We start from the raw sequence: 21927 nt of genomic DNA, 5'->3' as shown, positions 1-21927 counted from the left end.
CCCCATGTTGGCGGTTAAGCTTTCATCCGGTGAAATGCCTGCCTAGCCTCCTCCAACAAACTTTCATAGATTTTTTCCTGCCTCCCTGCGTAAGCCATTGAACCTTGTTTGTTGTCTTCCTTCGCGACGGTGCCAAGGCGTTTCCACTCCACAGCCTTGTGAAGAAAGAAGTTGCAAGTCCAGTCCATTTCATGCCGCACAAGCAACATCTCCTCCACCCAACGATCCTTTAAAGCCTTCGCCCGAAGCCAATGTACACGGTAAACTGCGACATCGGTGGCATCAGCGCACGACTGACATGGCGCCGGTGTGAATTCCTTACATTCATTTAACCAGTCTGCTCTCGGAATCTCCTGCCACGTCCAACGACCAAAACCAGGGTAGCATGTTATCTCGCTGTCCCCGTGAGTTTGGATCGGCGACGGCGGTACTGACCTTCAGTTGCTCTTTGACTAGCGCCTGATATCGCCGGAGCAACGTATCATTGGCGCCGAGTTTGCAAAGTTGTTTGCAGCATTGTGAATAGATGCTGGCCTGGATGCTGACCGCCCTATCCACCGAGTGCACTTGAGCCCAAGCTCGGGTAGAAGTTGCTTGAGATTTAGCAACCCTGACAGTCTTCCTAAAAATGACCGCTTTGTCAGCCAAATGCACTCTGATATTTTGAAGAGCATCATTGGCCTGGCCTTGCCGGAGAATAAGCTCTTGCTTGACCAAATCATCGATGCCGATGGCTGTACATGTATCCCGGCCTAAGTTAGATGGCAGGGGAATTACTGTCATCTCTGGGTGATAGGAGCTTGGCTGATTTTCTATTCCGGCATCTGATCCTTCTTCAAGCATGATGAGGTCCAGGTCCATGTTACATTCTTCACCATCGCCGGGCGCGTCGCCGATGCTGTCGCCGAGAAACGCAAGTCCGGCTTGTCTCCAACGGTCTATATCCCTTTGTAAAATGTCTCGGCCACGGGCAATACGCAACTGCTGCGTGTCTGTCGGCCGACCACCGAGTCTTCTAATAGCCATTTGCAATGTGACCTGTGCCTCCTCAATTGTCAATCCCTCTGCCAGCCATGTCGCAGCCCCTCGTTGCCGGATAGGACCTGGACGCTGCCCTTGTTCCGCTAATAATCGTATTTCCTGCTGCTTTCTCGTCGGCGCTGTAGTTGGATGAGACTAGACTTGCTATATAAGCATCGCACATACCTTTCTGTAGTTGTACTTCATAAATATCCATTGCCGTTGGGTCACGGCGGGGCCGCTGGTGCGCCGCTCTCTCTTGGGCTTCCCATTCCCGGACTTTCACCGGATCGGCCGTCTCATCAAGCATTTCAAACGCCAGTTTACTGTCGGCGGTCCCCCTGACCGCCTTGTTGTACTTCTTGCACAGCGACTTGCCTGCATGGCCTATTATGAGTTGTTCCAATATATAGGAAGGAGAGCGCACTCATTCTGATCATTTTCATGAAATTGCAATCATTCATTTGATAGTCCAAGCATTCCTTGCAATGCGGAGTTCCCATTCCACGGGCGGCCGGCGAAATGATATTCAACGGCGCCCATAATGTCTCCATGATTTCGCCATCAATCCGCCCGGCGCCCTTGATGAAATTTGATGCATATCTCACATAGCAACTGTCTTGATGGCCATGAACATGCCACAGTCCAATGCCAGGGATAATCTTCATTTCTTTAGGGATCTCCATGATTGGACTGTCGGCGATGCGGTCCCTTAGACGCTTGTGGTACTGACAGTTGACATCATAAAATGTCAACACACGGCGGATTCCATTGGCGTTGATTTTCAACGCCTGGCACAGTGCATAATCCATGTTCATCTGTCTGAATCACCTCGGCTTAAATATACATTTGCTGACATATTTTGACCCACCTTTCTCCCTTCTGAAAATCGACCATGGCGTGAGGAACAAAACAGCCATGCCGTGCACAGGCACAACCGCCGATGCCGGTTGCTTCCAATCTTTGATGCGATGCATTCGCCTGATTCACCGCGCGGTGGTTGTTGCATTCCCATCGTTGCATGGTGTCTTGTGCAACGGCCAAATGCTCCTTGTACAAGGCGTCTCCTACCATAAACCCACGGCCGTCCATCAGAGATACCTCGTCGCCGGGATTTACTGCATGGAGATGCTCGGCTTTGAAGTTTCCATCCATGACGAGTGATCTCGTATATAGCCAACTTGGAGTCTGTAAATCTAACTCGTTGTTCACATTCTGATCCTCCGTGGGTTCGCCGACAGGCAAAGTGACGTTAATGCCTGGCTGGGGACACGCCGGACAAAACAAAGCTAAATCGCCGGGTTTGACTTCCTTTCCTCATGGCCGAAGCCATTCCTTTTGAGAAGCTTGAGTTTCCTCCATTGTCTCGCCACCCTCATGAGCTCCCGGTACCGGTCCTGTATTCCAATTAATAAAATACTCGGCAAGGAATAAACGCACTAACTGGCACCAAATGCGGAAAGACGGTCGTTGTCATCCTTCTCAATTTACTGTAGTAGTTCATCGCCGATGTTCCGCACTCCAGGTTGTCGAGCAAGAAGTCATTTAAGACATCGAAAGTGAATGCTGTCTTCGGTTCCAAGAAAGACGCCGGGAATAAGCCCATTTTGAACAATTGTATATCGGCAGCACCGGCGCCGGGGCGAGCCCCTTCAGTAACATTTCCCGACTTAGTCGGACAGCCAAAGGTTGAGAATCGACCCAGTGAGGCGGGCCATCCAATGTGAGCCCAAGCATAGCTGATCACGGATGGGCCCACAGCTTGGAATAGTACCCATGCTGGCGGGTCGGCCAAGTGTGAGATCAATAGGATAAGCGGGCCGATCGTATTGGGATACAGGTACTGAGAGTGACGGATGGGCCCTGTATATATGTCTCGGAAGGAAGAACAGATAGGCCCAGCTGGATATTCTATATCCATGTCATCTCGGAAGGGCTCTGCTAGTGATTTTGGGCCCAAGCGCTGACCAGTAGGTTTTGTGTTGACCCAGCATATGATATCGGAAGAGCCAGCCAATCGGTTTTGGCCCAAGAGAATATGTCGGAAGGAATGGCCATTGGCCCAGCTGATACAGGAAGGGCCGACTGGTGATTTTTCGGCCCAGGAGAATGCGTACATGATCTCGGATGGGCCAACGGATGGGCTCGAGAAAACATGCAGTTGATGTCGGAAGGGCCGACTAGGTATGTTTTCGGCCCAGGAGAATTCTCGGAAGGACTGGCGGTTGGGCCAAGCAAGTAATTTTGGGCCCAGCATGTGATCTCGGAAGTGCGGATGGTTGGGATTTCATATCGGAAGAGCCGGCCAATCAGTTTCGGCCCAAGAGAATATGTCGGAAGGAATGGCCGTTGGCCCAGCTGATACAGGAAGGGCCGACTGGTGATTTTTCGGCCCAGGAGAATGCGTACATGATCTCGGATGGGCCAACGGATGGGCTCGAGAAAACACGCAGTTGATGTCGGAAGGGCCGACTAGGTATGTTTTCGGCCCAGGAGAATTCTCGGAAGGACTGGCGGTTGGGCCAAGCCAGTAATTTGTGGACCCAAGCGGCGACTGGTAGTCATGTGTCGTCCCGGCATACGAGCCAGCTGGTGGGCATGCGTCTGATATCGGATGGGCCGGCCGATTGTGTTTGGGGTCAGGAAATATTGTCGGGGGAAGGATTAGCGGTTCAGCCCAGCAGATCTCGGGAGGGCCGACCGCTCATTTTCGACGCATCCAGGAGAATTGCATATAATCTTGGAGAGGAGATGGTTCGGCTCAGGAGAACAAGCATTTGATATCGGAAGGGTTGGCTAGTTGTTTTCGGCCCAGGAGCACAATCAAGTGATCTCGGAAGGGCCAGCTCGTCATATGTCAATATGTATACAATGTTGGAAGGACCGACTGTTGCGCCCAGCTTATTATGAGTGTGATATCGGAAGGACTGAAGGTTTAGCATGGTTGGTTATTTCACCACGGGCGTACCCCAACCGATTACACAAACGGTTGGGCCCGGCTAGTCATGATTGGCCAAGGGAATATGAATTTGGTATCGGAAATGCTGACCCTGGAGCCACCTTGGTTTTTTCATGATTCACAAAATGTGTAATTTCGGAAGGACCAATTTACCATCATACTATCGACGACGATAAGCATCTGATTTCCACTTAAGTTATGTTTCACAAAAGTCAGTTTGATATCTTTAGGCTCGGAAGACTATGCCTCTGCGCTCCACATGGGTCAGCGATGATGAGATTTGTGACATCGGCAGGCGGAAGTGATATCGGAAGGGGATGGTTTGCCGCTTATCCCCGATTAGTCTTGGAAAGGTAGACAAATGGCCGAGAATTGGTCTTCAAGGATGTGGATTGAATGAATTTCACACCAGAAGGTGTTACAAATGGAACGAACAAATGTCTGTTTGGTCCCAGCAGACCGCAATTGTTCGACCAACCAACTTCACATGTTTGTGATCGGCAGTGAGAATTAGAGATTTTGAGATCAGTGCCTATCATTTGCGGAAGCGATATCTCGGGCGACCATGTAGTTATATATATTGACATGGTACGTGAGTGACTGGTGAAAGCGGAATATTGCGAAGGAAGGGCATGAATGCAACCCGGGACGTATTCCGTTGTCAGATCCGTATGCCGGGCGTGTGGCAAACATTATTCAGCAGTCAGTAACATGACGGATGTCAATCCTAATGCAAATATGCTATTTGAACCACTTCAGGCGCATCAAGTGACGCATATCCTAACCTGCCAGGCCAATATATTATAGGAAGCAACAGTGCAGTCCATATCCACAACATACATGGCCCCGGAACCGAACTACAGAGGACGGCGACCGGGAACAGTGTAATAAAGAAAACGGTAGCTAAAAGTCTAAGATATACATATATACATTGTGAACATGGTATTATTACATAAAGTTTTCCGGAAACTTGTTGGTTTTAGATGGACCGTAAATTATCTACCGGGCATCTGAGGCGTTGAGCCTTTGCTCCAGTGCGTCTAACCGCTGGTGGAGGATATTCTCCACCGAACGCACTCTTACCTCCAAGGCGTCCACCCTCTCATTGGTGGCCAGGAGATCCAATCTCCTGCCGAGGTCGTGGATGCTCTGCAAGATGTCTCTTGCAGTTGGCTCGGGATCGGCGCGGTTTTCTGGCGCAGGCTGATCGTCCTGTGCCGGCCGATGGCTTGTGCCAACGGTTGGGACTTTGCGCATGGGCGCACCGACCGGCGGACCCGGCTGTTGCTTCTTCTCTATGATTGGATTAGTCTCAGGTTCCTCGTCGGATTTAAAAGCAAACTCACCTTCAATTACGTCGAGCTCAACCCGAGGGGGTTGGGCAAGTGATCTCTTACCCGGGGTCTTGGAGATCGCGCGGGACGTCTTCATGCGCGTTCCAGAGTTTCTGGCCGGCTTTGATGTTGCCGCGGCCGCCTTCGCTTGCATTCTCTGCCTGACGCCGACACCGTCGATGGCACAGGTGATCTTCATGTGATCGCAGTTTGCGCATGCGAGTCGAGTGTATCCAAACTTTTTGTCCGGAAGGACAACGCAGGGTATGTCCAATTTGGTGCACTTGTCGCACTGCCGAGGATGGTAACGGACGGAATGCTTGAAAATATGTTAGTCTTAAACTCCTGCTATGTACTGATAGACTTACCTTCCACGGCGTTGCGATCTGAGAATCCTGACCCCATTCGGCAGGCTATAAAAAGAATCAGTGCCAGAATGCTACACAGAGCGCGGGTAACGCACCCTTGTCTCTACTTCAAGGAAACTCTCGTCATCCGCCGCATCGGATAAATCCGGACCAGCTGCATCCGAATCCTTGTCTGATGCTGCATTGGACTTTGCAAAAATTGAGTCAATGATTCATAGGCAAATGTGATTGAACATACCTTTACATAAATAGTCCCGGTGCAAACTTTGTCCTCGTCGGCCGACAAGAACTTCTTCTTCCTCTTCTGTCTTGGCTTTGAGGATGGAGGGTGCGACTTGGGATCATCGACATCAGTATCCTCATCTTCGGCCTTTCTCTTCTTGGTGTTACTGACCTGCGGGGCCACCATTCCGGATTTCTTCTTGGTGCCGGCCACAAAGAGATTGAATTTGACAGGGAGGTGGGGAGGGCTTTGTATGCCCGCAGCCATCGGGTCTGGCGCCGGCAATACCAGCTTGTGTTCTGCTGCCGGTGCAGCAATCAGATTGTCGTAATGAACGGGATGGGATGTACGGAAGGTGGGAATTTCTGAATGGGACAATGTCGCACAGCGTCCGGGTTTTATATGAATCCGTCGGTTATGGGCAGTCCGAAAACTGTGGAGAGTCACATATGTGGTCCGGGTGTAAGACTATTGTATAGATCAACCACAGCTACCATTGGCTGAACCCAGTGGATCTACACCGGCAAAGGCCGATCCACAACTGCTTCCGGAATACAATGTACGGCTGTCCGGATATTCAAAGCACGACTTACCACCATTCATGGGTGAGAAGTGGATTAAGGCTTGTTGCGGTCCCATTCAGAAATTCCCACCTTCCGTACATCCCATCCCGTTCATTACTTCATTTCACACTTTATCATGACGCCTCAGGAAGCGGCCAACGACGCCCTGAACACCACCCTGATCGATGTGCAATCGCTCATGAAGCGTTGCATGAAGTTAAAGGAAGCCGATCCAGAGACCTTCAGGCTCTCGGATGAAATCGCCCGGCGAGTGGTAAGTTTCATTTTTCTCCGACTTTGAATCGTTTCTACAAACTTGACCATGATACACAGGCCAAAGATTTGAAACTGTACGCGGGGACTGCAACATCATTCTCTCCCCTGCTACTCTCCTGTGCCGCCATTATCCGGCAGTGCTCAAAGGCTGGCACCTTTGAGAGTGTCCCCGATTGGACCTCTGTCGCAGAAGATGACCCAAGGATCAAGACCCATCCAAGATTCGAGAAGACCTTGGGCTACCGCCGTCCCTCTCTAGTTGAGGTTCCTGCCGACTTGGATCCTCAAGATGCTGCATCTGCATCTGTGACCACTGTCCCTTCAGCAGCTCCTGTTTCACCGACATCTGCACCGCCAGCTCTTCCAGCCAGCCAATCCTTCGACAATCTGATTGCTGCACCGGCAGCAGAACACAAGCTGGTATTGCCGGCGCCAGACCCGATGGCTGCGGGCATACAAAGCCCTCCCCACCTCCCTGTCAAATTCAATCTCTTTGTGGCCGGCACCAAGAAGAAATCCGGAATGGTGGCCCCGCAGGTCAGTAACACCAAGAAGAGAAAGGCCGAAGATGAGGATACTGATGTCGATGATCCCAAGTCGCACCCTCCATCCTCAAAGCCAAGACAGAAGAGGAAGAAGAAGTTCTTGTCGGCCGACGAGGACAAAGTTTGCACCGGGACTATTTATGTAAAGGTATGTTCAATCACATTTGCCTATGAATCATTGACTCAATTTTTGCAAAGTCCAATGCAGCATCAGACAAGGATTCGGATGCAGCTGGTCCGGATTTATCCGATGCGGCGGATGACGAGAGTTTCCTTGAAGTAGAGACAAGGGTGCGTTACCCGCGCTCTGTGTAGCATTCTGGCACTGATTCTTTTTATAGCCTGCCGAATGGGGTCAGGATTCTCAGATCGCAACGCCGTGGAAGGTAAGTCTATCAGTACATAGCAGGAGTTTAAGACTAACATATTTTCAAGCATTCCGTCCGTTACCATCCTCGGCAGTGCGACAAGTGCACCAAATTGGACATACCCTGCGTTGTCCTTCCGGACAAAAAGTTTGGATACACTCGACTCGCATGCGCAAACTGCGATCACATGAAGATCACCTGTGCCATCGACGGTGTCGGCGTCAGGCAGAGAATGCAAGCGAAGGCGGCCGCGGCAACATCAAAGCCGGCCAGAAACTCTGGAACGCGCATGAAGACGTCCCGCGCGATCTCCAAGACCCCGGGTAAGAGATCACTTGCCCAACCCCCTCGGGTTGAGCTCGACGTAATTGAAGGTGAGTTTGCTTTTAAATCCGACGAGGAACCTGAGACTAATCCAATCATAGAGAAGAAGCAACAGCCGGGTCCGCCGGTCGGTGCGCCCATGCGCAAAGTCCCAACCGTTGGCACAAGCCATCGGCCGGCACAGGACGATCAGCCTGCGCCAGAAAACCGCGCCGATCCCGAGCCAACTGCAAGAGACATCTTGCAGAGCATCCACGACCTCGGCAGGAGATTGGATCTCCTGGCCACCAATGAGAGGGTGGACGCCTTGGAGGTAAGAGTGCGTTCGGTGGAGAATATCCTCCACCAGCGGTTAGACGCACTGGAGCAAAGGCTCAACGCCTCAGATGCCCGGTAGATAATTTACGGTCCATCTAAAACCAACAAGTTTCCGGAAAACTTTATGTAATAATACCATGTTCACAATGTATATATGTATATCTTAGACTTTTAGCTACCGTTTTCTTTATTACACTGTTCCCGGTCGCCGTCCTCTGTAGTTCGGTTCCGGGGCCATGTATGTTGTGGATATGGACTGCACTGTTGCTTCCTATAATATATTGGCCTGGCAGGTTAGGATATGCGTCACTTTATAAGTATCATATCAAGCTGTGATACATCCAATGGCATAATGCTCCGGTTTGGATGGTTCTTGCGGTTGTGGCAAAGGCGTGAATGCAAGGTTTATCACCAGTACAGCGGATGCTACATATATTGCGTATCCCTCTGACATGAATATCAATGTCAGATCCGGATCGCCATTGATATCATTACAGTGTTCGGCTGCATACCTAGAGGTACATACCCGGCCGCCCATTAGGTATACCATCATCTGGAACATCAATATCACAAGTCACTTGGATGTCGCCTTATATCGTATAGAGAATTGTATTGATTACAACAATCTCGTGTTTACAGGAGGGCCCGGCCGACCCATTCCGTGGGCGAAATTCGGCCATTGTGGGTGGGATCAACCACTTATATTCAACCACATTTGATATTGAGGGGAGCAGAAACTATGGTACAAGCTGACATAGTCAATCCAGGACTATACGTGATGAGAAACGAGCGCAGAAACGGTAGTGCCTTGTGTACATGAGTTTCTTCATAAATTAACCATTCAGCAATCAAATCGGTACAGTATTCGAGCCTTGCGCCACAGACTCCAAAATTTACCGATGACCCTACAGAATCACGGTAGAAATACAAGTACGATATGAGCTGCCTCTGATGCCGGAACGAATCAATATCTACTCGCCCGACATACCGGGTGGTGCGCTTGAGAATCGAGAGGAAAGAGATGAGGACAACAACGAAAGTGATGCACCCGGTATTTGAGCAGCGGATGTTGACCTCCCGGAATAGTGTGCTCTTCTTATATTACCACATTCTGTCAGTCCATGAGCTGGCCTCCCTATCTGAGAGAGAGCGATATCTTCATTTCCGCTACCAGCATTTCGGAATGTCCATGGCAGATGTGACGCATTGTCTTGTTGTGATGCTATATGTCCACCAACATGCTCCCGATGCCGATGAACGGCAACATCGTTTATATGTTTCCGAACGCTCATGGACAAATTGCCCACAGTCGACGAGGTCGCTTTCCACTGCTCGGCCGATGTGCTTAACCATTGCTCCAGTACAGTCAATCTGACATCAAGCCGTTCCTCCACCGAGTCTAACCTCTCGTCGATCGCGTCCACCCGCTCGTTCGTAGCAAGAAGATCAAAACGCTTGCCGAGATCGTGTATGCTATGCAATATGTCCCTTGCAGATGGCTCAGGCTCCGGTGGGTTTCCGGGTGCGGATGAGCTGACTTGTGTCTCCCGGATGCATGTCGATGAATTGGCAGTTGCCGGGGCCAACGCAGGCTCCAATTGCGGCACGTTGGGTTTCGCTGGCGGATCCGGATGTGTTTTCACGAGGTCCATCGGTCGTTCCGTGATTATATCTAGAAAATTGTGATGCGTTGATCTTCGCCAGCCCAATGGATTCAATGCTTACCGTCCAACAAATGATGTACAACCTTCTTCTCAGCACGGGAGAATCTAGTTGTTGGTTGTGCTTTCTTGGACGGGACATGTTTGGCCTGTGATTTGGCAGCCCGCAACTTGTGGGCTCGAGTCTTAGTATGTTTGGCGGGAAGGTGTACAGCAGTGTCTGTTGACTTAGCCTTTGCCTGCAACCTCTCCCGGACACCGACACCATCGATTGCGCAAGTGATCTTCATCTCGTCGCAGTTCGCGCATGCGAGTCTTGTGAAGCCGTACTTCTTATCCGGGAGGACGATACAAGGTACAACTAATTTCACGCATTTGTCACACTTCCGGGGGTGGTGACGAACGGAATACTGCACCAAATTCATTACCGGTGATTGTCACCTAAATAATCAAGCACCTACCTCTGCCGCAGTGGCAATGGTGGAATCCCTACCCCATCCGGCAGGCTGGGAGCATAAACATCACAATTCAATCACCGAGAGACGACAACCTACCCTGGTGTCTACATCCCAGAAACCCTTATCACTGACCACGTCGGAGGACATTGCATTTGACCCTGTTGCAACTGCACTAGCCGTCGATGATGACGCGTGCTGCTGTGCGTGATGCTACAGTTAGAGCTAAAGAATTGTTAGGTGTCTTCATACCTTCCGTGCCACATATATAGTTCCATGGGGCCGGGCCTCCTCTTCCTCATCTGACATAAACTTCTTCTTCCTTTTTGGTTGCCGGGATAACGGACGCGGGGCAGGCCTATGTATGATATCCGTTTCGTCGGCGACATCATCTTCCACTTGCCTTTTTTTATCATTACGATGTTGTCTGTGAGTCTGCTCCCGTGTCTTTGAGTCCCAAGTCACAACAGACTGCTCCGGTGACTTCGCGGGCGCAATTGATATGGGCAGAGGAGTGAGAGGTTCTAAGGCCTTTGTGAAAGTTGGTGAGGGAGTCAGCACAGTCGTCTCCGGCGTCCTCGCTGGCGCCATTGATGTGGGCACCGGAATGAGCTGTTCCATGGTCTTTGTTAAAGTTGGCGGGGGGGTCAAAACAGTCTTCTCCGGCGTCCTCGCGGGCGCCGTTGACATGGGCAGAGCCGTGATCGGTTCCGAGGCCTTCGTTAAAGTTAGCGGGGGAGAATGAGGTGCCGCAGCACCAACAGTTTCCAAGGAATTCGCATGTTGAGGTTTCTCCGTGCTGGGGAGAAGCTTTACAGGAGTCTGGATATCAGCCCTGGGACTGCCTTCCGGACCGTCAAGTGATGGAAATGATACGACAGCTTGTGGTACATCCGTCTGGGCGAGAGAGGCAAGTTCATGTTCCGTCTTTTCAGAACCGGTAGGAGCTCGATAATGTATAGTCTTCTGGAAACGTGGATGATCCTTGATGCGTGGGTCATTGTCGCCGACGGTTGTCCAGTCCGGCGACGATGTAAACATGCCACCTTTAGTGTACTGCCGTACGACCGCTGTGCATGACAGCAGCTGTGGAGAGAACGATGTTGCGCTCCCTCCATAGAGTTTTAAATCTTTTGCCTGAAACAAATGATGTCCGCAATCCAAAATTAACTGGACAATCAACGGTAACCGGACGTACCAAGCGCCTCGCAATCTCATCCGACAATGCCAACGCTGTCACTGAATCGCCTTCTTTTAACTTCATACATCGTTTGATGAGGGATTGAACATCTGTCAAAGTATCATTGAGGGCAGCGTTTGCTTCTTCGGAAGGTATCATAGGAGTATGTGAAAGATGTTGGTAAGTTAGGGTAATGCTATGCGGAAGGGAAAGAGGAATGACTCTGAGAAATTTTACGAATGTCGGGATCAATACCAATTTGTCGGTTGTGGGTGTTTCCGAGACCTTGTGGCGAACGTAGAACGGCAGCATGGACCAATATCATATAATAATCATGTAATAGAAGGATTTCACCGATCATTGTCCCACGTATTTGGTTTCCACAGTCGGTGGTCCACAAATCATTGAAGGTATATCTTGGCACCTCGTCGCCTTCTCGGATTCATTTTCACACAAACATTCATGTCTGAGAGACGCGTTCGTGTTGTCACTCCAGTCTCTTCGGAGGCTGGCGACTCACTCCCTCCAGATGCTGGTGACATATGGACTAGCATCATGTTCAGTTCTAATCCCACTCAAGATCATGGTGTTGTATCAAATGATGTTGTATCGAATGACTCCCCGGTGGAGCCACGCCCTGCATTGCCCGAGGACCCCATAGATTGGTGGGGCAAGTATGTCCCTTTAGAGTCGTGGGTTCCTCCAAAACCGGATAGCATTCCAAGATTCCAAGGAATCGTCGGATTGGAATCTTATCCGATATATAAATGCAAGTTCACCATTTAACCCCTATCAGCCGGTAATGATCAAAACATTTCTTTGGCAGTATATAAATTACGTTCCGAGTTACCCCATAGCTATGAATATCGGGTTGATTCTTTAGGAAAGAGAGAGAAAAGTAAGTCGTTACCTGGATACTGGCATCGCTGAATCAACCTTGTCCCGTAGATTACGAGCGATGTTTTAATGGCGACTTTGATGAAGTCACAAGCATGCTGTCAGGTGAGTGCCATATTAAAGCCGAACACCGTTGATCTCACACTTCGTAATAGACATGTATGTTGTAGAGTTGCTCCGCACACCCAACTTTTTGACAGCCCGGTGTTCCCCATCAATGGGGGTCGTTGGCGTGTCACCAGCCGTCCAAACATCGGCAGAAGGTGCTTTGCTTCATTTTCTTATAAAACAAAACTAACTCACCGGATTAGGCTGTACAAGACCGGAAGGTAAGCTACAGCCTGGCACTCGCCATGGAGCTGATTAATTTGAACCCAACAGAAGATCCGGTACAATTGACCGCAGGAACTCACTCCTTCGATCAAGATGTCGAATCAACGCTCCCGACGTATCATCCCTATGATTGTGGATGGGATGATACCGTTTCAAATGCTTCAGTTTCACCTGAAGTATCGTCGCCGATGGATCCGTACGATTGCGGATGGGAGGATGACATGAATGTGACATCCCAGGAAACAATCATGCCGTTAGAGCAAAGTAAGTATATTATTTGCGTTCAGATATCATAACTGACCCATTGGTAGTATTAACGGATGTAAGATCAAACGGAGGTAAGTACTCACCGGGTCCCAGGAAACACCGTCAATTCACAAAACATCATAGAACATCCGACCGAATTGTCCTACCGTCTTAGCGACAACATGTTATGTGTTATGGATGCTCTGATCATCAACGAGACGGTGCCCCCGAACGAGTCATCGACCGAAGATCCATATGACTGTGGATGGGGTGATATCGTGACTGCTACGGCCGTCCAAGCAACGGATGAAAGTGCGTGGGTCATTTACAAAGCGATATCTGAGCTGACCGGGCGTGTGAAGATATCAAAGCTAATGCAGGTAAGTGACCGGTGTACTGCCAGGGATCGGTCTTACAGGACTCCATAGATATTGTGGCCGATTCATCATCTTCCAAGGGCGAGATGATCACATCTGCTGCACCGGCAAATGATCCTTACGATGTTGGATGGGATGATCCTATGGACGACAGCGACCCCGCAGACATAGCTTCTATGGCCGATCCGTACGATTGCGGATGGCAGGATGCCACAGCTCCGGAAGATGATATTATGCCGGGAGACCCTGCAGACGATCCATACGACTGTGGGTGGGAAGATCCGATGGAGGGACCAACTACCATGCGGCTATCGGTGGACAAGACATTCTATATGGACACGGATGTCATTGACCTTACGTCTGAATCACCCAGCCGATCGGTGGACCGGATATTCGATGAGAGGGATGTCATTGACCTCACCTCTGAATCACCCAGCCGATCGATGGACCGGACATTCGATGAGGAGACGGATGTCTTAGACCTTACGTCCACATCAGTCAACCGATCGGTGGACCGGACATTCGGTAAGGACACGAATGCCCTTGTGCTGACGTCTACATCAGCCAATTCAGGTATGTCATTTTCACTTTCTCTATATGTTCTAATTCTGGTGGTTGCAGAGAGATCCATGTCTCCAACCGAACCCAACGCATTCCAAGAGGCAGGAGAGTCCATGCGTCGCGCGATCCGACGGCTCAACAGCATAGGACATAGTGACTGTGAGTTTTTTGCATTTCCACTCCGATTCCGGCTGACTTTCGTGTCGGACAGTCGATAGATATGTTCGCAACATTGTCGCACCAGGGGATGGACTTGTATATGACTCACGACCAGGGCTCACTTTCATGGCCAACCGGCATTTGTTTGGTGCATATGCCGAGGCAAGAGATCGGGTAACTAACCTCGGGGCTGATGTCATAAACATACATCGTTTACTTAATATTCACCGCCGGATCATGTACCCGCTAGATGCGATGATAACCAGAGTGGAGCAGCAGGGGGATAGTATGCTATGACTATAGTTCCCTATGCAATCTAATTTGTATTACCTCCCATCATGAAAAATGTGTAGAATATACACGACATATGCCCGACCGATAGAATGACTTCAAAGATATATCACAAAGTCCATTTGTCGTGACCAGATTGTGGTCCGTCAGTGAAAGCTATCGGAAGAGACACCCGCGCCCCTCTCTCCCTCCTCCCAAAAAGAGACCCACATCAATCAAGGTTTTACATAATCGTTGTACCGAGAGTTGGGCTTCCGGGCACGTTTACCCGCACCGGTTTGTGACGTTTTGCTCCTGGTCCGTTTCGAGGGAGACCCATCGGTAGCCTGTTCAGTAACTTGTTTCTTCCCTGCCATTTTACCAGCCTGTCTCGCAATTCCCTTGTCCTGTTCCATTGCCGCTTGACGCCTCGTCCGTTTTGTGGGAGACCTTTCCAATCATTCTTCGGCAGTCCTTTTGTGAACTCGGGTTTTTGCTGGGATAACATCAGCAGTATTGACCACCTGTGCAGGCCGTTTGACCTGTACCCCGGGTGCACTGGCTGTGCGTTCTGCGGCTGTTGCAGAAGATTCAAGCCCGACGCCTTTCCTGCCACGCTTGCGGACAGCATTCTGCAGGCGTTCTACCGCTGTCCTCATCTTGTTGGGCCGGATATTTACTGTAGCGGGCGTGCTAGGAGATGCAGGAACATCCTTATTGGTTCTTTTGCCGGTGTCGACAAACTTTCCGGGTTGCTCATCATCGCTGCTTGTGTCATTGCTGCTACTCATGGATACCCGGCGCCTGCTCTTCCCTGTAGACTTGGTCGCTTTGTGCTGACTCGGAATCTCATCCTCGGAGTCGTCCAATCCGTCAACAGACTCAGCAGTGGTGATTGGTTGGTCGTTGACTTCATCGGCAGATGACTCAGGTCCTCTACCCTTCCGTGAATGATGTGGCAAGCTAGCTCCCTTTCTTTGAGTTGTTTTGGAACTCTGCATTTTCTTGGTAGTTGGACGCGATGCTGATATTTCTTTGGTAGACTGCTGTTCAGGTTGCTCCTGGATCCGGTTCCGGGACTGCGACCTCTGCTTGGGTTGTCGGGTTGTTGCTGTTGGCTTCCTCACTGGTACATCAATGTCGGCTGCCAGCACCATATCCTCCTTATCATTATCCCACCAACCAATGAATTCCAATACGTGCGCTTCGCCATCCTCTTGTCGGTTGTACCAGAATTGTAGCAGCTGAGTGGCATGAACCTGCTTTAGCTTCGATGGCTCTGCAAGACTGTGGCCTTCGGGAAGACATTCCGCAGGTATGATCTCGGTGTATCTGGGTATCACATACTTCCATGGAATGGCAATTTTTGGATCTCCACAACATTTCCCTACCAACATTCAGATAACCCTCAGAGCGGGAGAGACGTCGACCTACTATAATGCCATGTTAAAAATGCCCGGATCACCGCTTTCTTCGTATCTAGATCCACAGAATTGCATGCAGGGAGCACGGGATATCCGTCATCGCCCAGCTGAAGAATATAAGTCTTGTCCTGTCGACCCTTCTTCCTGGTGACAACAGCATCGCCGTCCAAGTTACCGTCTGTTTTGTGTCAGTGTGAATCTTCAGGCATCATATAAAGGTCGTTACCGAATGCGCTCTCGGCATAGGAATCCCATTCCGGCAAAATGGTATCCCAGTTATGAGTCTTCATGAAAGAGTCTGCACCGCCATATTCATTGTTATAGTCGTGACTGTCGGAAATGTGAGAGGAGACATGGCGAAAGGATCGGATCACTCACCCGGCGACATGGATCTTACCCTCCTCATTTTTCCAGGCAGATACAATGAAGACCCTCATTCCCGCACGGTTCCACATCTTGGTTGCGAAATGATGAATCATATCATCGCCTTTTTTCCTAGCAATGTCGGCCTTGACGTCGTCCGGAACACCTTGACGGTTCCATAATTCAGCCGTCTCTTTGGCTTCTTGGAGCTCATCCGGTGACAAGGATGCAATGAGCTGGTTAAGCTGCTTGGTGTAGTGGTTGATCATCTCTTTTGTACCAGGCTTGGCTCCAGTCTCGTCCTGAATTTTTTCTAACAGTTCCTTTTTCCGGAGCGTGTCTACCACACTTCGTTCAGTCCATTTCTGCCCTATCTTGATAGGAGGTTTCGATGGCTTCCTCTTTGTCCCTTGGCTTCGGAACCATGCCTCATAGGCCTGTGTGATATTTTAGCTGGTTTTCTCGTGACTACGACGACGACGACGGTGATGATGATGATGATGATGATGATGATGATGAGAGGCTCACCACTTTCCGATCCTTCAGTAGTCTTATAGACATCACTGGAGCCTTCGTCCGAGCCTCGGTTGCAGCTGCTTTGGAGACCCTCTTTCGTTCCGATGGCTCAGCTGAGTCCCATTGCTCAATGTAGGACTCTAGGATTGTAACCTCCTCCTGACTCAACGGAGGCTGCTTCCTGGTGTCAGATTCAGAGGCAGAGTCGTGGTCAGTCATTATGGACTTAAGAGGATAGCAATGGAATTTAGTGATAGTGTGTGTTTGCGTGGGATTGTCAGTGAATGTAAAATATGTGCAGTAAGTTATTTGCCCTCCTTTCATTTCGGCTAGTAAGCGAGGGGTATTGGCTATTATGTGTCTACAATGTATTATGCATCTTAATTCACACAACTTCATACCAAGTTCATGGGCAAATCAAGAGTGAGGGTGTTGGCTCCACGAAGACCAGTTCAGCTAGTCGAATGGAAAGTAAAAGACACTACTCGGGGCCGGAAAGGGAAATGGTGTCCGGTCAAACGACCCCAGCCAAGTCAGTCTGCCCAATCATCCCCAACAAAGTCTCCCGCCAAACAAACTTTGAATCTTACAAACCCTCAATTTACACCGGACTTCAATTCCCATCATGCAGACTGGAGTGGTCATGACCCCATTGGTCCGCTGAACGTCTGGCTAAGGAAAAGAAAGACGAAGGTGAGCAATGTGTTTGCCATCCTGCCAAAGCTGACCAGGCTCCCAGAGCCCAAACGATTATCTCCGTGAATGGATACCTCGGAAGGATGATTACCTTCGCCTCCTCTTAGAACGGGAGGCACCGCCCACAAACAAGTCTTGCTCATTATGCGGTGTAAATTCGGTGGTGTATCGGTGTCATGATTGCCTCGGTGATCCTATAATTTGCGCCAAATGCTGTCGACATGAGCACAGGCGATTGCCATTTCACAAGATTAGCAAATGGAACGGGAGCTTTTTTGAAGAAACATCATTAACCAAGATAGAATTGGAAATTCATCTCGGGCATGATGGGCTGCCGTGTCCGGTTCTGGAAAATGCACATGAGTGGGAGGACATGGACGAGCCTGTGTATGAACCTTCCTATGATCGCTCAGCTATACCGGAGTTGCCTTTCCTTCACGGCAAGGAATGCACAACCGTGGTTGACAAATCCGGCGTCCATTCCCTGATAATCCGGTATTGTAAATGCCCAAATGCATGTACCCTGGACAAGCAGTTATTTGCGATAGGCATGTTTCCAGCATCTTTCAGTCGGCCGAAGTCAGCATTCATGTTTTCTGTACTGGACGGCTTTCTGCTCGATAACTTAGAATGCGGAACATCAGCTATGAATTACTACAGTAAATTGAGGAGAATGACATCTAGCATATTTCCCCACTCAGTCCCGGTATGTGCAAGGTGCTGCCTGGTCATCCATGTATGAATTAACATCAAAACAGGACCGCTACAGGGAATTGATGCGGGTGGGACGGCAATGGCGTCAACTAAAACTGCTGAAATGGAACGGCTTCGCTCACGACAGAAAACAACCGGAATCAGGTGAACTTGCTCTTTTTTGCCCAGCGTGCCCTCAACCCGGCATAAATGCGCCGCAGCCGGCCGAAAGACACAGCGATGATCCGGAATGGATATATGCGAGATCTCTGGTCATGGATGGTAATTTCAAAGCAGAACATTTGCATCCTACTCGTCCGGAAGATGAAGTATGGTTGACCGATGGCCTGTGCTTCATGGTGACCCGAGACAAATACAAGGCCCATCTAGCCGGCGCCAACGAACATGTTCAAATGTCAGAGTGCAACAACCACCGGGCTGTGAATCAAGCAAATGCTTCCCGACACAAACTGGAAGCTACAGGAATTGGTGGTTGTGCATGCGCTCGACATGGCTGTTTTGTGCCTCATTCCATTGTTGATTTCCAGAAAGGGGAAAGGTACGGTAACCGATGTCACTGGCTGTATCCTCCTTGACGTCATTAATCAGACAAATGAATATGGACTACGCTCTTTGTCATGCTTTGAGCCATCACACCAATGGACTCACACGAGCCTTAACATTCTATGACATCAACTGCCAGTATAACAAGCATTTCCGGCGTAGGGTAAATGAAAGTCCATACATGAGCATCCCTGCCGGTATGGAGATCGTACCGGGAATAGGACTGTGGCATGTCCATGGCCATCAGGACAAGTGCTATGTGAGGTATGCATCAACCTTTATTACAGGAGCAGCCAGAATAGATGGGGAGATTATGGAGACATTATGGGCACCATTAAATATTATATCTCCTTCTGCGAGAGGGATGTCAACCCCGCACCGACAAGAATGTCTCGACTACCAAATAAACGACTCTAATTTCATGAAAATGATAAGAATGAGTTAGGACTCCCATTCATCGCTCAATGATTGATGCTCATGATCTCCAGGTGGTTTTCTATGTCGGAAATATCGAGAGGCTGTCAAGGGAGTTTCCGAAAGCACGGCAGCATTTCAAAAGCTTCATGATGCCGCCGATCCGACCATAGTTGAAAAATGGGAAGAGCAGGATCGACAAGCACAAATACGGAGACTGGCAGATCCTTCGGCGATGGATGTTTTTGACGTGCAGCTACAAAAGGGTGTGTCACGCCGACTGTGCTTCCGAACTAAATGACCAATCGGATGTGAATAGCACCGACGCGGAAACAACAAGAGCTGGCCTTGCTGGCTCGTGTTGGCCGTGGAGGTGGGAACGCGCAACGGGGTGCCGCCACATGGATCGCATCCGGGACCACAATCGAAGAGCTGCAGATATCTTTGTTGATGGACATCAGGAGGTTGGGAAAACATCCCACCGAAACGCAGCACTTGGAGATAGGGAGACGCCGGACAAAGTTGCAAAGCCGGATTGATGAATTTACGATTGCTGCAGTCAATCATCTCGGAGAGGACTTCGATCTGGATGACGACATCAGAGATATGGAGGTTGAATTCATTGATGATTCAGAGCAAGAAGTGGACGCTGTTACCGACAGTGAACATGATTCCCATGAAGATCCGCGATGCATGGTCTTCCGCCCCGAGAATGTCATGATACCTCTTCCATCCAACATCGGCATCCATAGATGCACGGAGTTAGGCGTAGGCCACCTAGTTGGTCAGGAAATTGCACTTTGGGAAGGGCAGGCTAACGACACCCTGCAAGCAATCAGAGTACTTCTAGCCGACAAGGCTGTGCTCTTCCGCACCACCGTCCATCCGGCAAAATCTCAGGCCAAGGTCACCAGAGCATGGACGCAGGTTCATTCGGTGGAAAGGGTCATCAGACTGCAAAGTATGATTTATTCAAAATGCCGGGCGCAACTTAGCAATCTACAAGCTCATGCTCTATTGGAAAAATATCTTCGGATGGAGAAGAGTCATTTGAAGGCAAGCGCTGCAGTCGCCGATCCGAACGCCCGGGGACAGAGAAACTCCACCCTTCCGTGGTTCTGGTCTCTTGATGTACAAGGTGATTCCATTAGCAATGATTGGATGAACGAATGTGAGTGACTGTCTGAAGATCATCATGACCGAACAATAACCGAACATAGTCTATAGGGTCCATTGGCTTCGGGCAAAGGCTTTGTGCGACCGATGGTTGGAAGAACAATTGCTCATCGAATATGAAATGTGTTGGACCTTACAGTTTTTCCTCCACAAGGCAGGTATGTGGCTGTCACGTATCACTCGCAACGGCGATCCACTGCCAGAAGGCCACAAATGTTACGCAATTCGGCAGGCCCACATGTACCACCAATTGGCCAAACATGCACGTACAAGCTTTCTCAAAGCAAATCCGATGTTCAAGGTCATTGTTTAATTGCCGAGAGTGTGGTTTATTTTGTGAATCAGAGTAACGGTTATAAATAGCTACATTATGTTTTTTGTTGCATTCATAGACATCCCGGAATATGAGCCACATTATCGGATTTGTGGTTTCAAGCTCCGACAACACATATAAACAATGTGTCCAGGACCGGTTTCATCGCAGTTCTCCTATTACCACTCACCATGACTGACCAAACTCGCTCACTCTACGAGTCTGTCGCCGGCTCATTCTCAGTCTGGGATGCAGCCCATATATTTGAATACGCCACCTCCAGATTCACCGCTATTCATCTCGCGCAGCTGGCGGAGCCAAACCCAACAGGTTCCTATCAGTACTCGTTTGTTCAACACCTCATCTGGGAGGCAGAGGTAATTCCATGTCAAATCATGAAACCACTCTACTGATACGGACTTACAGCGTTTCGTGATACCTTTCGTCAGCAAGTGCGCGGCGATGAACATCAATAGCAGCATGCCAGTCTATCTCAGCAATGTCCTGCTCCACATAACAGATTTTCAAACGGAAGACCGAAACCATCGAACACTCTTTGCGAGATTCCGGGACTGTCCGCACAACAAGGATGGTGATGCGGTGGCTCAATATCGGGTTGTTCCGCGCTACCGCTACTGCTGGTGGGGAACCACATTTCATTTCACGCCTATGCAGATGCCTCTCCGGCTCTCAGTAGCTGAGGTGAACGAGCTCACAGCCGATCACTTCAAACAGCGGGTAAGTGATGTTCAGTCTTGTCCAAATTGTAATTGCATTGACACACCATTAGCCAGCCTTAGGTTTGCTCCTACCGGAACCGATTACTCATCCGCGACTGGATAATCCGCTCATTCAACAACTTCATGTTCTACGGACTGAAGTCGCCCGGCTAGGTCTAGACCTCGGACAAATGCTGGTTGCGAAACTCGAAGCCACGGGAGCGGCGGTTGATGCAATGAACCGTCTTGAACAGCCTCTCGACGAGGTTTATGACGCCATGGCTGCCTCTCAAGCGGCAGTGGACGTCTTGGCGGAAGATTATAACAATGGCCGGATCGGAACATCTACCCGCGGAGATCCATTTCCTGAATTGCATCCCTTTGTGCGCAAATGAATGCAGCCGCAATGTCCAATAGTTACGGAAGTAAATCGACATATTTAGCAGATGAGTCTGGTATATGTACATATTACATGAGTTATGTCCGGTAGATACCTGTGTTGTACAATTTGATGACAAATGGTGTTGCCGGACACTAGAGCGTTTTGATATTACGTGTATATCATTGCTGCCGCTAGGTTTGTTACATCATAAGCTAGGAGGCTGCTCGGCA

General features: G+C 49.7%; 9 protein-coding genes across 9 annotated transcripts; 4 read left to right on the top strand and 5 right to left on the bottom strand.

The window, feature by feature from the left end:
- Positions 1-14: 14 nt before the first annotated feature.
- Positions 15-2175, bottom strand: HD556DRAFT_1449944 (uncharacterized protein; the record flags this gene model as incomplete). The annotated part of the gene is made up of 6 exons (XM_041307681.1): positions 15-265; positions 323-353; positions 436-1160; positions 1207-1398; positions 1448-1842; positions 1892-2175. 6 exons carry the CDS (start codon positions 2173-2175, stop codon positions 15-17), a joined length of 1878 nt encoding a protein of 625 aa, XP_041153671.1.
- A 134-nt stretch (positions 2176-2309) lies between these two features.
- Positions 2310-3139, bottom strand: HD556DRAFT_1449943 (uncharacterized protein; the record flags this gene model as incomplete). Its single annotated transcript, XM_041307680.1, has 2 exons — positions 2310-2417; positions 2465-3139. 2 exons carry the CDS (start codon positions 3137-3139, stop codon positions 2310-2312), a joined length of 783 nt encoding a protein of 260 aa, XP_041153670.1.
- A 1839-nt stretch (positions 3140-4978) lies between these two features.
- On the bottom strand, positions 4979-6171 carry HD556DRAFT_1449942 (uncharacterized protein; the record flags this gene model as incomplete). Its single annotated transcript, XM_041307679.1, has 5 exons — positions 4979-5274; positions 5326-5632; positions 5682-5726; positions 5777-5869; positions 5920-6171. 5 exons carry the CDS (start codon positions 6169-6171, stop codon positions 4979-4981), a joined length of 993 nt encoding a protein of 330 aa, XP_041153669.1.
- Positions 6172-6603: 432 nt separating this feature from the next.
- Positions 6604-8377, top strand: HD556DRAFT_1449941 (uncharacterized protein; the record flags this gene model as incomplete). Its single annotated transcript, XM_041307678.1, has 6 exons — positions 6604-6741; positions 6801-7436; positions 7487-7579; positions 7630-7674; positions 7724-8030; positions 8082-8377. The coding sequence occupies 6 exons, from the start codon at positions 6604-6606 to the stop codon at positions 8375-8377; spliced, it is 1515 nt and encodes a 504-aa protein (XP_041153668.1).
- An 892-nt stretch (positions 8378-9269) lies between these two features.
- Positions 9270-11906, bottom strand: HD556DRAFT_1449940 (uncharacterized protein; the record flags this gene model as incomplete). The annotated part of the gene is made up of 6 exons (XM_041307677.1): positions 9270-9970; positions 10024-10369; positions 10421-10465; positions 10514-10615; positions 10667-11551; positions 11613-11906. 6 exons carry the CDS (start codon positions 11904-11906, stop codon positions 9270-9272), a joined length of 2373 nt encoding a protein of 790 aa, XP_041153667.1.
- A 150-nt stretch (positions 11907-12056) lies between these two features.
- Positions 12057-14464, top strand: HD556DRAFT_1313651 (uncharacterized protein; the record flags this gene model as incomplete). The annotated part of the gene is made up of 11 exons (XM_041300833.1): positions 12057-12268; positions 12452-12492; positions 12543-12596; positions 12662-12754; positions 12803-12820; positions 12897-13088; positions 13136-13162; positions 13215-13450; positions 13474-14020; positions 14069-14167; positions 14220-14464. The coding sequence occupies 11 exons, from the start codon at positions 12057-12059 to the stop codon at positions 14462-14464; spliced, it is 1764 nt and encodes a 587-aa protein (XP_041153666.1).
- Positions 14465-14895: 431 nt separating this feature from the next.
- Positions 14896-16959, bottom strand: HD556DRAFT_1313650 (uncharacterized protein; the record flags this gene model as incomplete). The annotated part of the gene is made up of 5 exons (XM_041300832.1): positions 14896-15824; positions 15872-16039; positions 16088-16191; positions 16240-16661; positions 16753-16959. 5 exons carry the CDS (start codon positions 16957-16959, stop codon positions 14896-14898), a joined length of 1830 nt encoding a protein of 609 aa, XP_041153665.1.
- Positions 16960-17148: 189 nt separating this feature from the next.
- HD556DRAFT_1449937 (uncharacterized protein) lies at positions 17149-20596 on the top strand (the record flags this gene model as incomplete). The annotated part of the gene is made up of 7 exons (XM_041307676.1): positions 17149-17433; positions 17480-18142; positions 18195-18688; positions 18739-19133; positions 19182-19373; positions 19427-20278; positions 20328-20596. 7 exons carry the CDS (start codon positions 17149-17151, stop codon positions 20594-20596), a joined length of 3150 nt encoding a protein of 1049 aa, XP_041153664.1.
- A 191-nt stretch (positions 20597-20787) lies between these two features.
- On the top strand, positions 20788-21710 carry HD556DRAFT_1449936 (uncharacterized protein; the record flags this gene model as incomplete). The annotated part of the gene is made up of 3 exons (XM_041307675.1): positions 20788-20973; positions 21023-21334; positions 21387-21710. The coding sequence occupies 3 exons, from the start codon at positions 20788-20790 to the stop codon at positions 21708-21710; spliced, it is 822 nt and encodes a 273-aa protein (XP_041153663.1).
- Positions 21711-21927: the final 217 nt, after the last annotated feature.

Source organism: Suillus plorans (genome assembly GCF_016647745.1).
Source record: "Suillus plorans strain S12 chromosome Unknown HD556scaffold_96, whole genome shotgun sequence".
Taxonomy (NCBI): domain Eukaryota; kingdom Fungi; phylum Basidiomycota; class Agaricomycetes; order Boletales; family Suillaceae; genus Suillus; species Suillus plorans.
Note: the sequence above shows the minus strand (reverse complement) of the source record. Positions and strands in the feature narration are given on the sequence as shown.